This window comes from Telmatherina bonti, assembly GCF_933228915.1.
Source record: "Telmatherina bonti genome assembly, chromosome: 5".
Taxonomy (NCBI): Eukaryota; Metazoa; Chordata; class Actinopteri; order Atheriniformes; family Telmatherinidae; genus Telmatherina; species Telmatherina bonti.
In genome coordinates this window covers 37,153,392-37,168,269 of record NC_136623.1, presented here as the reverse complement: position 1 = coordinate 37,168,269, position 14,878 = coordinate 37,153,392, and the positions used below count along the sequence as shown (strand labels likewise).

The window sequence follows — 14,878 nt, the reverse complement described above, 5'->3', positions numbered from 1 at the left end:
TTTTATTTTATTTTATAGCAATTCAAGATAAAAAGATATTATTCAGAACGTATTTTAGTTATTTTAAAACAATTGCAGCCGACAGTTTATATTATATTATATTTTTTTTACACACACACACACACAAATATATGTATATACACAAATATTTGTGTGTGTGTGTGTTTATATATATATATATATATATATATATATATATATATATATATATATATATATATATATATATATATATATATATATATATATATATATATATATATATATGTGTGTGTGTGTGTGTGTGCGCCCGCCATGGACCCGCCTGGCCGGTCGGTAATGGGATCCAGCCTGCGGTGAGAAAATCGTCCAGGATGCCGGAAACGCACGAACCAGTTTGCGCTGGTTTAACCTTCCTTCAGCTCTAAATTTGCTGTAATTAGACTCTGTCTGTGGAAACAAGTCGTCCTGCAGATGGATGCAGGACGGAGGAACCAGATTGTTGAAAGCAGTCAGCTGATCATCAGTAATGTTCAAGTTTCTTTCACTTTTCCACGACACGTCATAAAGAAGATGCGTCAGGATGATGACGTCACACACTATTTAAACAATGAAATTATGATCACTTTTGTACACTACGTCACTATCAGTGTATTCAGATAAAAATAAGCCCACGCACGTGGACACACACACACACACACACACACACACACACACACACACTCCTTCTCCAGTTAATTGAAAAGTAATTAAATTAACTTGGGAAAATATGCTGCTTTTATTTGTCTTTTATTAAATGTTTTTACTTTACAATGCTAAATAAATTAACAGATAATAACATTATTATTATAATTTCTTTGGTTACATCACCTGATTCCATAATTATGCTGAATGAAAATATCTGATTCATGAGTAGAACATTTGAAGAACATGTTAATCTTTCAGCACGTCAGACTGACTGTGAGGAATCGAACAGTCGATCCAACCTGCCGTCAGGACCTCTAGTTTCCTCCTAAAGGCACATATTTGGTGTAAACTTATTTCTTTTTTTTTCCTGCAGTGGCCAGAAAGGTTGAACTTCATGTGTAGGTTTATCTGGGATTAATTGCCATAAATAGTCTCATCCTGCAGATTTTTGACAATTTTTTAAGCTTCTTTTCCTTTTTTTTCTTTACTTTTACACTTTAAGTTATATCTAAAGACTTTATTTATTCATTCATTTATTTATTTTGATCAGTTTAATGTTTTATGTTTTGTCAGACAGGTTGAATATTTCTTCTTGAGCATCTATATTTATGTTATAATTTCTTGTTCTCATTTAAAAAGATGGATGTTCAGGCTGTGATTCCCAGGTCTGTGAAGCGCTTCAGTCCACCTCACTGGTCCATGTCCTCATTGTTACGGGTTTGTATTTGATCCACTTGGTGGGATGATTATTCCCTGTGGATCATATAAGGCGTCTGAATCTTGAAGGCCAACATGGCAGAAATGAAAGAGTTTCTGAGACGTCGTGTTGAACAGACCGACGCTCGTCTTCTGCTCCTGATGGACACCAGGAAGACGACAAAACTAATCATCCCATCTCATGGTGATAAAGGATGAATATCAGTTTGTTAAAGAGCCAAAAAATTCCTCTTCTTAAAAAAGGACTTTTGTTTCCATGTTTTCTTGGGTCAGGCCTTAAAGGGTTAAACTGGATCTACTGGAGTGAACTGGGCTGTGCCATCTTTTGCGGTCTCTGTTACCGTGGTATCCAGACGAGGATTCTTTTTCAGGGGAGGGGGAGCATCTTCCGCCGAAGACGGCTCCGAGTCAGATTCTGCTTGAAGGTCGATGTCATCTGCTTCAGAGTCAAAAGGCTTGTTTCACTCAGAGCCATTTGCAAAGCCTCTCAGTGGTGAATCTTTGGATAACTACAGAACTAATCAGCCACCACATTCCAAGGCAGGGGATCAAATCATCCCTCCTCAGTCCTCACAGGGAGTACAAAACCTCCGTCCTGCTAGTGTTAACGGGATGTGAGATGACTGCTGGGAACTGCTGCTGTATAAATAAAGATGGATTGAATCGATCTATAATACCAAGCTGATCAGTGTCTGCTTATATATACCTGATCGGTCGTCATAACAACCTGATCGGTTGTCATAACAACCTAACATGTCCTCATAAGGGCTGAATAAACACCAGACATAAACCAACTGATGAAACAACATGATGATGTTTGTTTAGCTCATAAAACCAGGATGAAGGTGCATTTTAGGTCCAACATGAATGTTTAGACGGTGATGGTTTCTGTCTACTCTGCCTTGTGGTTGTTTACTCAGACACAACATGATGTGGAGCCATCTTTCCCAGCCGGATGAAGGGGCTGAACTCCAGCAGCCAATCAGAGGAAGCAGTAGCAAACAGGAGCAGTCTGAGCAGAGGAAGTAGAGAAGGTTCTGGTCGAGAAGCAGTTCCACTGCTAACAAGCCTTCTTTTAACGTCAGATTTAACTCAGAGTCTGGATGAAAGAGAGTTTCCTCTGATCCCTGCAGAGTCGGATCCATCTTCCAGAGGTCGCCATTCCTCAGCGAGACCACAGCTGTTGCTGCGTTTTCTCTCCTCTCAGCTGCTCCGTCAGTGTCTGTGGAGAGTTTTACAGTCACTTAGAAAAGCCTGGAACCAGAACAAACTGCTGCTGCTCAGCTTTCTGCTCATATCTTCACCTCCCTCCCCACCGTCTATTATTTATGGGTTAAATGTGATGGTCATGTGACCCTCCAGCTGGTCTACGGAGGTTTTCCAGCGTTTGTATCCGTGCTTGCTAAGAGACCTCTATTTTCACCTGTACATGATGATGAAGACACTTCCTGTCAGACTTTCCACCAATCAGAGAGCTTAAACTGACGGTAACGTCCAATCAGGAGCAGCCAAAGATCAACAAGTGATGAGAAAAGCAGGAAAATAATGATCCTCTGTGGCTGGAATAAAGCCAAGAAGACGTTTGGGATGCAGCTGAGGTGGAGGTGCTGCAGTGAGGATAGCAGGTAGATAGTAGCAGGAAGACGTGTGGAAACATGGAAACTGTGTGTGTGTGTGTGTTTCAGACGTGTGATGAAGCAGGGGAGTTGTGTAAACTCAGCATAAACACAGAACTGTGTTGTCTGAGTCCTGCATTTAACTTGAGATGAAGCTCCTGTTGTTCAGACAGAAAACAGTGAAACCTGCAGAGATGCTTCAACAAACGGCTTTTTCTGCAAACTGATGATTGCTTTTAGCTAAACCAACGTTGGTGAGGTCCCCTGGAGAATAGCAACGGAAAAGTCAGAAATTTATTAGTATAAAACTTAACATAAATGAGAACTGAGATGGCAGATCGTCGGTTGTTTGTTTCTTTATTTAGGTAAATAAGTATCCTGATTACCAGATACGACGGCGATAAATAGTTTGGAGAGGAGAGGGAGAACATTTCCACTACACAGGACCAAAACCAAGAGCCAGGTTGTTTCTTTCTTTTAGGACCGGTGGTCATTTCGTAAACACACCTGACAGCGGTTTCAGCAGCTCGTCGGAGGAGCTGAACGTCGTCACGGCGACACACCAAGGTTCCCATGAATATAAGGAAGCTTCTCGTTCCGCATCGCAGAGGATGCACCCGCGTCCTGAAACACAGGACATGAAAATACCTTGAAGCCTGAACACAGACGGAGCGTCCCGGTTCCTCCAGTTTACCCAGTTTACCCAGTTCCTGCTTCTGGTTGTTCTGGTTTTATCACACTAAACATGTTTCCTTTGTTTTCTTTGCTTTGACTAAAGTCATATTGTGGTTGTGTTGATGAAGATGCTGAGGATGATGATGATGCTGAGGATGATGATGATGCTGAGGATGATGAAGATGCTGAGGATGATGAAGATGCTGAGGATGGTGAAGATGCTGAGGATGGTGAAGATGCTGAGGATGATGAAGATGCTGAAGATACTGAGGATGATGAATATGCCGAGGATGATGAAGATGCTGAGGATGGTGAAGATGCTGAGGATGGTGAAGATGCTGAGGATGATGAAGATGCTGAAGATACTGAGGATGATGAAGATGATGAAGATGCTGAGGATGATGAAGATGCTGAGGATGGTGAAGATGCTGAGGATGATGAAGATGCTGAAGATACTGAGGATAATGAAGATGCTGAGGATGATGAAGATGCTGAAAATACTGAGGATGATGATGCTGAGGATGGTGAATATGCTGAAAATACTGAGGATGATGAAGATGCTGAGGATGATGAAGATGCTGAAGATACTGAGGATGATGAAGATGCTGAGGATGATGAAGATGCTGAAGATGCTGAGGATGGTGATGATGCTGAGGATGATGAAGATGCTGAAGATACTGAGGATGATGAAGATGCTGAGGATGATGAAGATGCTGAAGATACTGAGGATGATGAAGATGCTGAGGATGATGAAGATGCTGAAGATACTGAGGATGATGAAGATGCTGAGGATGATGAAGATGCTGAAGATACTGAGGATGATGAAGATGCTGAGGATGATGAAGATGCTGAAGATACTGAGGATGATGAAGATGCTGAGGATGATGAAGATGCTGAAGATACTGAGGATGATGAAGATACTGAGGATGATGAAGATGCTGAGGATGATGAAGATGCTGAAGATACTGAGGATGATGAAGATACTGAGGATGATGAAGATGCTGAGGATGGTGATGATGCTGAGGATGGTGAAGATGCTGAAGATACTGAGGATGGTGAAGATGCTGAGGATGATGAAGATGCTGAAGATACTGAGGATGATGAAGATACTGAGGATGATGAAGATGCTGAGGATGAAGATGCTGAGGATGGTGAAGATGCTGAAGATACTGAGGATGATGAAGATACTGAGGATGATGAAGATGCTGAGGATGATGAAGATGCTGAAGATACTGAGGATGATGAAGATGCTGAAGATACTGAGGATGATGAAGATACTGAGGATGGTGAAGATGCTGAGGATGATGAAGATACTGAGGATGATGAAGATGCTGAGGATGGTGAAGATGCTGAAGATACTGAGGATGATGAAGATACTGAGGATGATGAAGATGCTGAGGATGGTGAAGATGCTGAGGATGGTGAAGATGCTGAAGATACTGAGGATGATGAAGATGCTGAGGATGATGAAGATGCTGAAGATACTGAGGATGGTGAAGATACTGAGGATGATGAAGATACTGAGGATGGTGAAGATGCTGAGGATGATGAAGATGCTGAAGATACTGAGGATGATGAAGATACTGAGGATGATGAAGATGCTGAGGATGGTGAAGATGCTGAAGATACTGAGGATGATGAAGATACTGAGGATGATGAAGATGCTGAGGATGGTGAAGATGCTGAGGATGGTGAAGATGCTGAAGATACTGAGGATGATGAAGATGCTGAGGATGATGAAGATGCTGAAGATACTGAGGATGGTGACGATACTGAGGATGATGAAGATACTGAGGATGGTGAAGATACTGAGGATGATGAAGATGCTGAGGATGGTGAAGATGCTGAAGATACTGAGGATGATGAAGATACTGAGGATGATGAAGATGCTGAGGATGGTGAAGATGCTGAAGATAATGATGAAGATGAAGATGAAGCAGGTTCATCATCCTGATGTTCGATCCGAATGAAACGTTCCTTGTCGGTTCTTCGGTTCTGGATGTTTGATCAGGACGGCGTTCCTGAACATCGTCTGATCCGTCCTGCTCAGCATTTGGATCCTCAACCAGAACCAGGACCAAAGCAGAACCGTTCAGCACGCGGGCCGGAGCAGTAGGCAGCGAATCAGAGAGATGGAAGTCATCCTGGCCGACGCAAGACGTCCTGCAGATCATCTGATCCCACCGTCTCTTTCCTTCAACTAAAAGAGTTTTATATTTGTAAATAAAAACTGTTCCTATGGTTTGACTGGTGAAATACAGGATGAACTAATATAAATAAACACATTTTAAAGAATTAAATAATATAAATAAACACATTTTAAAGAATTAAATAATATAAATAAACACATTTTAAAGAATGAATTAATATAAACACATTTTAAAGTTTAAAGTTCTGAGTGAACACAGTAAACATGGAAGGTTTCAGAAGAGGAAGAGGTGATTTATTTAGAAAAAACAACAAAAACCAGGAATTTCATCCAGACTGTTTCATACGGAACCTTTTTCCACTCAACGTCTCACTTTTTAGAGCAAATAATCACAGTGAGTCTTCAGGTTACTGGAATCTAAATGGTCGGTCATTTATAACTAAACCTGTTCAGCATCCCATCCAGGCTTCACCAGAAAATCTGGTGAACGAAGCAAAACATGAACAAAGAAAAAACTGATGGAGACGAGTCAAGTCCCGAGTCCACAATCAGGTCAGTTACGTGTCCACCACCAAATCTGTCACGTCCCGTATCGAGTTCATTATTAGTCCCCTTCCAAGTCCCCCACAGAGTCCATCTCGAGTCCCCAAACAAGTCCCTCACTAAGTCCATAAAGGGTCCCCCACCTAGTCGGTTACAGGTCCCGTACTAAATTTATCATGAGTCCCCTTCCAAGTCCCCCACCGTGTCCATCATGAGTCCTCCACCAGGTCTGCCATGATCCTCCCACCGAGTCAGTCACGAGTCCCGTACCAAGTTCATCACGAGTTCCCTTCTATGTCCCCCACCAAGTCCTTAACAAGTCTTCCACAGAGTCCTCAACAAATCCTCCACCGAGTCCTTCACAAGTCCCCTACCGAGTCCTTCACAAGTCCCCTACCGAGTCCTTCACAAGTCCTCCACCGACTCCTCAACAAATCCTCCACCGAGTCCTTCACAAGTCCCCTACCGAGTCCTTCACAAGTCCCCCACAGTCCTTCACAAGTCCTCCGAGTCCTCAACAAATCCTCCACCGAGTCCTTCACAAGTCCCCTACCGAGTCCTTCACAAGTCCCCTACCGAGTCCTTCACAAGTCCTCCACCGAGTCCTTAACAAATCCTCCACCGAGTCCTTCACAAGTCCCCTACCGAGTCCTTCACAAGTCCCCCACAGTCCTTCACAAGTCCTCCACCGAGTCCTTAACAAGTCCTCCACCGAGTCCTTAACAAGTCGTCCACCGAGTGCCTCAGGAGCCCCCTACGGAATCGCCCACTTCGCTGTTGACTTGAGCGGCGATGCTGGCGGGAGTGACGTTGAGAAGGATGTCATACTGCTGGTCCAAACCCAGGTAGCTGTCACTCATCACGTACAGCGTGTAGATGCACCTGCAGACGGACAGACAGCGGAGGTCATCGTCACAAAGAAATAAATATAAAATATAACCAACACACAGAAAACCTACTTTCCGGTCGTCTCCGGCGTGTAGAACGCCACGGACACAGCGGTGTGATGGCGTACGTATCCGACCCGTTTGACAGCCAGCAGCTCTCTGCGATCCACCTCCCCCATGACCAGGAACCAGCCCTCGTCCTTCACCTTGGGGAAGCGGGGGGCCTGAGCTTTGCTGTCCTGCTTCCTCTGAAACACATCACGTCTGTAAGACACGCCCACCGACCCGGGCTGGCGGCTCTGATCCTGTCTGTGGGGCGGGTGACGACACCTACCCTCTGCTGCCCCGTGTTGATTCGCCGCAGCGCCACCTGCAGGACATATTCCTGGTCGGCGTGGACGTCCAGCCAGCTTCTGTCCTCTCTCAGGTTAGCGCTGGCTGCAGGAAGCCGACGCTCCATCTGCTCCTGGCTCTCCTCCCACCAGCCCTTCATACTCATCTCCACCTCCAGCACCGGCAGCTGGCTCAGGAAGGACCAGGCCTGGACAGGAGGGGACGGGAGGGGACAGGAAGGGAGGGGACGGGACGGGAAGGGAGGGGACGGGACAGGAAGGGAGGGGACGGGACGGGAGGGGACGGGACGGGACGGGAGATGACGGGAGGAGACGGGACGGGAGGGGACGGGAAGTGACGGGATGGGAGGAGACGGGACGGGAAGGGACGGGAGGGGACGGGAGGAGACGGGACGGGAAGTGACGGGATGGGAGGAGACGGGAGGGGAAGGGAGGAGACGGGAGGGGACGGCAGGGGACGGGAAGTGACAGGATGGGAGGGGACGGGACGGGACGGGACGGGAGGAGACGGGACGGGAAGTGACGGGATGGGAGGAGACGGGAGGGGAAGGGAGGAGACGGGACGGGAAGTGACGGGATGGGAGGAGACGGGAGGGGAAGGGAGGAGACGGGAGGGGACGGCAGGGGACGGGAAGTGACAGGATGGGAAGGGACGGGAGGAGATGGGACGGGAGGAGACGGGACAGAAGGGACGGGAGGAGACGGGACGGGAGGAGACGGGACAGGAGGAGACGGGACGGGAGGGGACGGGACGGGACGGGAGGGGACGGGAGGAGACGGGACGGGAGGAGACGGGACGGGACGGGATGGGAGGAGACGGGAGGGGAAGGGAGGAGACGGGACGGGAAGGGAGGGGACGGGAGGAGACGGGATGGGAGGAGACGGGAAGGGAGGAGACGGGACGGGAGGAGACGGGACGGGAGGGGACGGGAAGTGACGGGATGGGAGGAGACGGGAGGGGAAGGGAGGAGACGGGACGGGAAGGGAGGGGACGGGAAGTGACGGGACGGGAGGAGACGGGAGGGGAAGGGAGGAGACGGGACGGGAAGGGAGGGGACGGGAAGTGACGGGATGGGAGGAGACGGGAGGGGAAGGGAGGGGACGGGAAGTGACGGGAGGAGACGGGACGGGAAGGGAGGGGACGGGAAGTGACGGGATGGGAGGAGACGGGAGGGGAAGGGAGGAGACGGGACGGGAAGGGAGGGGACGGGAAGTGACGGGAGGGGAGGAGACGGGAGGGGAAGGGAGGGGACGGGACGGGAGGAGACGGGACGGGAGGGGAAGGGAGGGGACGGGACGGGAAGGGAGGGGACGGGAAGTGACGGGATGGGAGGAGACGGGAGGGGAAGGGAGGGGACGGGAAGTGACGGGATGGGAGGAGACGGGAGGGGAAGGGAGGGGACGGGACGGGATGGGAGGAGACGGGAGGGGAAGGGAGGGGACGGGAGGAGACGGGACGGGAGGAGACGGGAGGGGAAGGGAGGGGACGGGAAGTGACGGGATGGGAGGAGACGGGAGGGGAAGGGAGGGGACGGGAAGTGACGGGAGGAGACGGGACGGGAGGGGACGGGAGGGGAAGGGAGGAGACGGGACGGGAAGGGAGGGGACGGGAAGTGACGGGATGGGAGGAGACGGGAGGGGACGGGAGGAGACGGGACGGGAGGAGACGGGAGGGGACGGGACAGGAGGAGACGGGACGGGAGGGGACGGGAGGAGACGGGAGGGGAAGTGACGGGACAGGAGGAGACGGGACGGGAGGAGACGGGACGGGAGGGGAAGGGAGGAGACGGGACGGGAAGGGAGGGGACGGGAAGTGACGGGATGGGAGGAGACGGGAGGGGAAGGGAGGGGACGGGAGGAGACGGGACGGGAGGAGACGGCCATCAGTCATGGTAAAGTCTCAGGTCGGTCCTGGATCTGATCCGACAGCCGCTGTGAGCCGAGTCCGTTTCATCAAAGCTTCTGGTCTTACGTGGTCTGGAGGGTTTTTATGGGGAATTCAACATTTGGTTTGACCCAAACATCCCATCATGAGGACATGAGACAGATCTCCCAATAAGATGTGAGTGTCATCGTACGGAGGAGCAAGCTGCTATTATTCAGCCACTGAAAGATATTTATGATTACTTTCCCGGACCGAGTCAGACAGAATGCTGCTGCACATCTAATTATTCCATTAGAGAGGCTGACACTCAGAGGGGGGCTCTGATTGGGTGAGGCCCCCCAGGACCCATCACTGTGCCTGAACTCTCATTACTGCAGCAATTAGCACCTAAACGGGAGCTGAAAACCTGTTTACGGTGCTGAAATGGGGATCCTGAAGGCATCAGGGATCACAGAGTGAAAGAGCTGATCCTAACCCAGAGGTTCCAACATATGGTCCGCAGACCAAAACCGGTCCAAATCAGTTCGACAGAGGGTCCAATCTGGCCCACAGGATGACTCCAGTAAATATGACAATAACATAGAAGATACTGACTGTAATATTCTACAAAAGTAATTGTAATACTGTAAAAAAGTAACATTTTATTTGAGGTAACTAATATTTTAATGAAGTAAATGTAATCCCTCCCGTTTGCTGGCGCACATGGTAATCCCTGTGATGTTTTATTATTCATGTTTAACCTGTCCTGCAGGGGGAGCTGATGCCCGCTGGCTGCATGTTTTCCTCTGTACACACACGTAGTTCGGCAAGTTAAATCACTGTCGTATCCCTCCGCTGGGCGTCACCATAGCAACGGGTTAATCTGTGGGTTCAGATCGTTTGGTTGTTTAGCATAAAAGCTTCATTGAGGCTGACATAAAAGTTTGTAAACTGTTTTGTAAAACAGAAATGAATATTTCTTATAAAGTGTTTAGTGTGTGGGACCGGCTTAAACCGTCCATTACACGGTTTTAATGCACTCTGCAGAGGTGCATCCAACCGCTGCGCGTTATGGCATTCGAGACTCTGCGTTGTCTCCTCATCATTTTACTTTTCCCTTTTTCTCACGACTTCAGTTTGCCTGATGACGTGAGTCAGCTGAATGTACCAAAAATATATCAGATAAATACAATATCCAGAGAAATGGGACATCTGTAGTAAGGATAGGACTTTAACACGTTAACTACTATTAATAATTACAGAAAAATCAACGCATTTAATGGTGGAACACGGAACATGTGTCAGAGCACAGGTCCTGGCTCACTGACACACAGCAGACCTCTGATAACGGCTGTGTCCACACTATTGCCCCCACTACAGACACGAAACCGACTATTTTCTCCTCGTCGCGGATCATGTGACTACCGACGGTCCCCACAGCGTCTATTTTTCATGTGAAAAAATTATTTTCTTATTTGTATTTTATTTTTTCTTTGTTTCATATTTACTCAACAAATAAAGATATAAAATAAATGATCTGTAGTTTTTTCTTAACCTTCGTTGATGTTTGTGACTCCAGCGCCACTTTGAGCTCCTGCCTGCAATGCATTGTGGTCTATACTGATGGTCTATAGTGACCATCGAAGCTCACTGCTTTCAGCTTGGGTACCCCACGTCTTTCTCTCTGGACATTCAGACACCCCGAGAAAATGGAGTGAGCACTAAGTAGAGTTGGGAATGGCGTGCACATCCGGACACGGCCAACAAGATGACCCTGTCCAGGGTGTACCCTGGGATAGGCTCCAGCTTCCCCGTGACCCTTCATCGGACGAAGCGGTTGGGATAATGAATGAATGAATGAACTAACCGAAACGGAGCCAACTAACTGTGACAAAGCACATTCTGGACTCGTTCTGAGGTTTGTATCTGATCCTAGTTGGATTTAAATCTCAGATCTCACCTGGGCGACCTGACTTGTGTGAAACTCCTGGCCGACCATGGAAGTGAAGACGTGTTCTTTTCCACTGCAGGCAGCAATCAGCTCTGGAAGGGCTTCGATTGGTCCCCGGAAGCCTCCCTCATCACTCCTTTGTTTCCTGTTTGTCCACTTCCTGGGAAGTGATTGAACAGAAGCCAGAGGACAGATGTGCGATCAGGATGCCGTCTCACAACAGTAAAACTTGTAACGTGAACGTTGTTATTGTTCTCGAGGCTGCAAGAACAAGAAAAATCGTAATAATTCATCGTCATTGAGGAGCGTTGTCTGCAACACGGCGGGGGTGTCTGTGCTTTTCCGTGCAGTGAACCCAGGTATACAAGGAGAAGCTTTGTCTGCGCCACGCGACCAGGTCTGTTTGTTTAAATGCCCCGTTTGTTGTAAAAGTTTTTGTACTTTCTAACCAGCATGTTGAAATGCATGTCGATCAGCTGTTGTTTAAAATCTGCACAAACAAAAATGGGGAAGCAGCAACTGTCCGGTTTGTGCTTTTCCATGTTAACCACCTCAAATCGCTGACCAATCACACAAGACTTCTGGGAGCGAGAAGAAAGTTCTGATTGGCTGAGGAAGAACAAGCCGCCAGCTGACTGCTAGAACAAAGTGGTGTCATGGTCACGACCACGACAAGGAGAAACGCGTTTTTTCATGGAGGATCTAACAGGCAATGTTGTAAGATGTGTAGAACGAGCTCTAACTTATGAATCAACGCTAACTTTAGCATTTTTACTTAACGTGTCGCATTTTCCTGAATCTTTTCACAACTTCATGGACTGCAGACATGTAAAGTCAGGTTGAGCTCATTCTGAACAGACAATTTATTTTCCTTCAGCTGATGATGATCAGTTTGGCACAAACTGCCGAGAAATGCTGAACTTCTGGTGGATGTTCCTTATATACCCAACACTGGCACCCTCACCAGTTAATCAGCTGACTGAAACCTTCCTGAACAGCGTTACTGTGCGGCCTACAAGCTTGTGTTGCTTTCTGAGCGTACCAACCGCTCTGTGAATGAGATCCTGTGCATCTTGTGTGGAAACGTAGCGTAACCGACAGTGGGAGCAGTGTCCTCCTGACTTTTCCCTCAAAATGCAGAATTGAGTGTGGACTGTTGTTATGGCAACCATACTAGCAGATAAAAGGCCTGATCGAGTACTTGCCGGGATTTGGGAGAAGTTACACACCAATGAAGGTTTAAAGTGGCCCCAGTTAGTTTTGTATCCATCCGAACTCCAAACAGTTCCTAAATTATTCAGGAGGAACAAACTTCAGAAACATGGTCACCATGGAAACCGTTTACCTGAAGAGATGAAGGTGGTGCTGCTCAACATGTGGCAGCGTCAGCAAGGAGGAGTCGTGCAGCCAACGTCCCTGGACGATCATCTGTACCAGGTTGCAGATGCTGATGGCCGTGACAAGCCATCCTTCATTCGCAGCTACATCCAGCATCGCCTGAGAGGAGAGAAGAGCTGCATGATGTCTCCGCAGCCGTCAGCGCCGCCACAAAGCTGCAGCTGGGAAAACTCCTGGTCACAGTTTAACACCAGGCTGCTTTCATGATGGAGACATGCTGGGAGGACGTCTGCCTGCCGAAACCCAAACTGGGAGCTTGGTCTGGACCAGTTCTGCGTCTCTCACAGCTTCATGTCTTCGCTTTCACGTCTTTCATCTAAATTCTAACAAACTGAAACGATTAGGAATCAACAGGCTACTCATCACTACTGAACCACGTAGATCCTCTTCAGTGTGAGAACCTGGGTTAGTACTGGTCTCGTGGTCTCAGGTCCAAGCTGTGCTATATGACCAGTCATGTTGCCCAAGTCCGGTCCTTGTGATCTCTCATCCTGCAGGTTTTAGACAAACCCTCATCCAACAGGCCTGAATCAAATCAGCATCTTGTTAGCAGGTCTCTGCAGAGCTGAGTGACTCGCAGAATTCAGTCGTTCCAGCTGTGTTGAAGAAGAGAAGCGTCTAAAAGTTGCAGGATGGTAGACGTAGAGGTCTGGACTGCTGAATATCCGCAAAGATCCCCACATTTAGACCCAGTTTGTCTCAGACTGGTGAATCTCTATCCATCTTTCCACCTGAGACACTCTACTTCTCTGAAATGCTCCTTTTATACCCGTTATGGTACTGAACTGGTCCCAGTTAACCCGATTCGCATCAAAAGCTCCTCCAGATGTTTTCCAGCCTTCTGTTGCAACTTTTTACAGACCTGTTGCTGCATCAGTCATATTTTCCATGAAATGATAAAATGTCTGATATGTTGTTTATCTTCTGCTGGGGAGGAAAATGATTTGATATGATTTGGAAATCTCACACAGAGCCGGAGGTTCAACATAACGTTAGCTCAGACCGCGGACATCGACGTGATTCTTATCTCCAAAACACACTGGTTAAATACAAACATTAGAACAACAGAAAATTGTTTCAGTCAACGACAGGACGTCAGAGAAGTAACCACACACACACACACACACACAGGAACGTGCCAGCTGAGGACAATGGCTTACAGACATTCACACACTTCAAACAGCAAACCATCAGCATGGAGCAGGAAGTGTGTCTGAAACGCTCTCAGGTTTTCGCCATGTGGAGACGGCGGCGGCAGCACCAGGACGGTCTTCAGTCTGATGTTATTCATGAGCTCCATCAGAGTACAAACATCTGGGCACAGCTGCCCAACAGGAGCTTCCTGGTAAAACCGTCTCAATCCGCCTCCTGCTAAAAGGTTTCATGTTGCTTCGCCTGCAGGCAGAATAACTCGTATGTGTGGCTGATGATCGGGTGTAAGACGTGTACCTGGCAGATCCGGATGGCGTTGTCCAGCACCGTCTTGGTGTCGGTGGTGTAGTCGCTGCAGGGCAGCTGGGCGTGGCTGAAGTGGGCCTGCAGCAGCAGGTGCGTCTTGGTGTGGGCGCTGTCGAAGGAGTGGGGGTTCACCTGCAGGGGGAGCTGCTGAGCCAGCTGGCTGTTGAGCTGGTCCTCGTTGTGTCTGACGGGCAGCTCAGCGTACTCCTCTGCATCCTGGAACGGACCAGAAGAAACTGGATCAGAACAACGTGTGTCCAGACTTCCCAGCATCATCGCAGCTCTTCTGCAGTCCGACTGTTTTCAGACTGTCAGGAGCAGATCTGTGACGTGTGCTGATCGACACAGGAAGCAACCTGAGGGTCTGGCGACAACAGGAAGGTTCTGGAGCATCAATCATGTCATCATCATGGCACACTGACCCCCCCACCACCCCCAACAGAGCGCTGAACAATGTGGAAGTGTGTGTGTGTGTGTGTGATCCCGCTGACTGAATAAATGTTCAGATAAAATCAGGAGCAGAGATAAAAAGTAGAAAGACAAGCAGACATGGTGGACATGAGGAGCGGCCTCGGCGCTCGTGGCTCTAACAAAGCAAAGA

At 48.3% G+C, this 14,878-nt stretch overlaps 1 protein-coding gene across 1 annotated transcript in view; it reads right to left on the bottom strand.

Annotated features, from left to right (window-relative positions):
- Positions 1-6,102: 6,102 nt before the first annotated feature.
- ascc3 (activating signal cointegrator 1 complex subunit 3) overlaps positions 6,103-14,878 on the bottom strand; it is a 171,392-nt gene continuing 162,616 nt past the window's right edge. Inside the window, exons 32-37 of the mRNA XM_079240345.1 lie at positions 14,269-14,493; positions 12,767-12,918; positions 11,431-11,581; positions 7,588-7,794; positions 7,326-7,501; positions 6,103-7,248 (exon numbers count right to left, since the gene is read on the bottom strand). Coding sequence (XP_079096471.1) covers positions 7,110-7,248; positions 7,326-7,501; positions 7,588-7,794; positions 11,431-11,581; positions 12,767-12,918; positions 14,269-14,493 — 1,050 coding nt within the window. The 3' untranslated portion in view covers positions 6,103-7,109. The remainder of the gene's footprint in view (positions 7,249-7,325; positions 7,502-7,587; positions 7,795-11,430; positions 11,582-12,766; positions 12,919-14,268; positions 14,494-14,878) is intronic.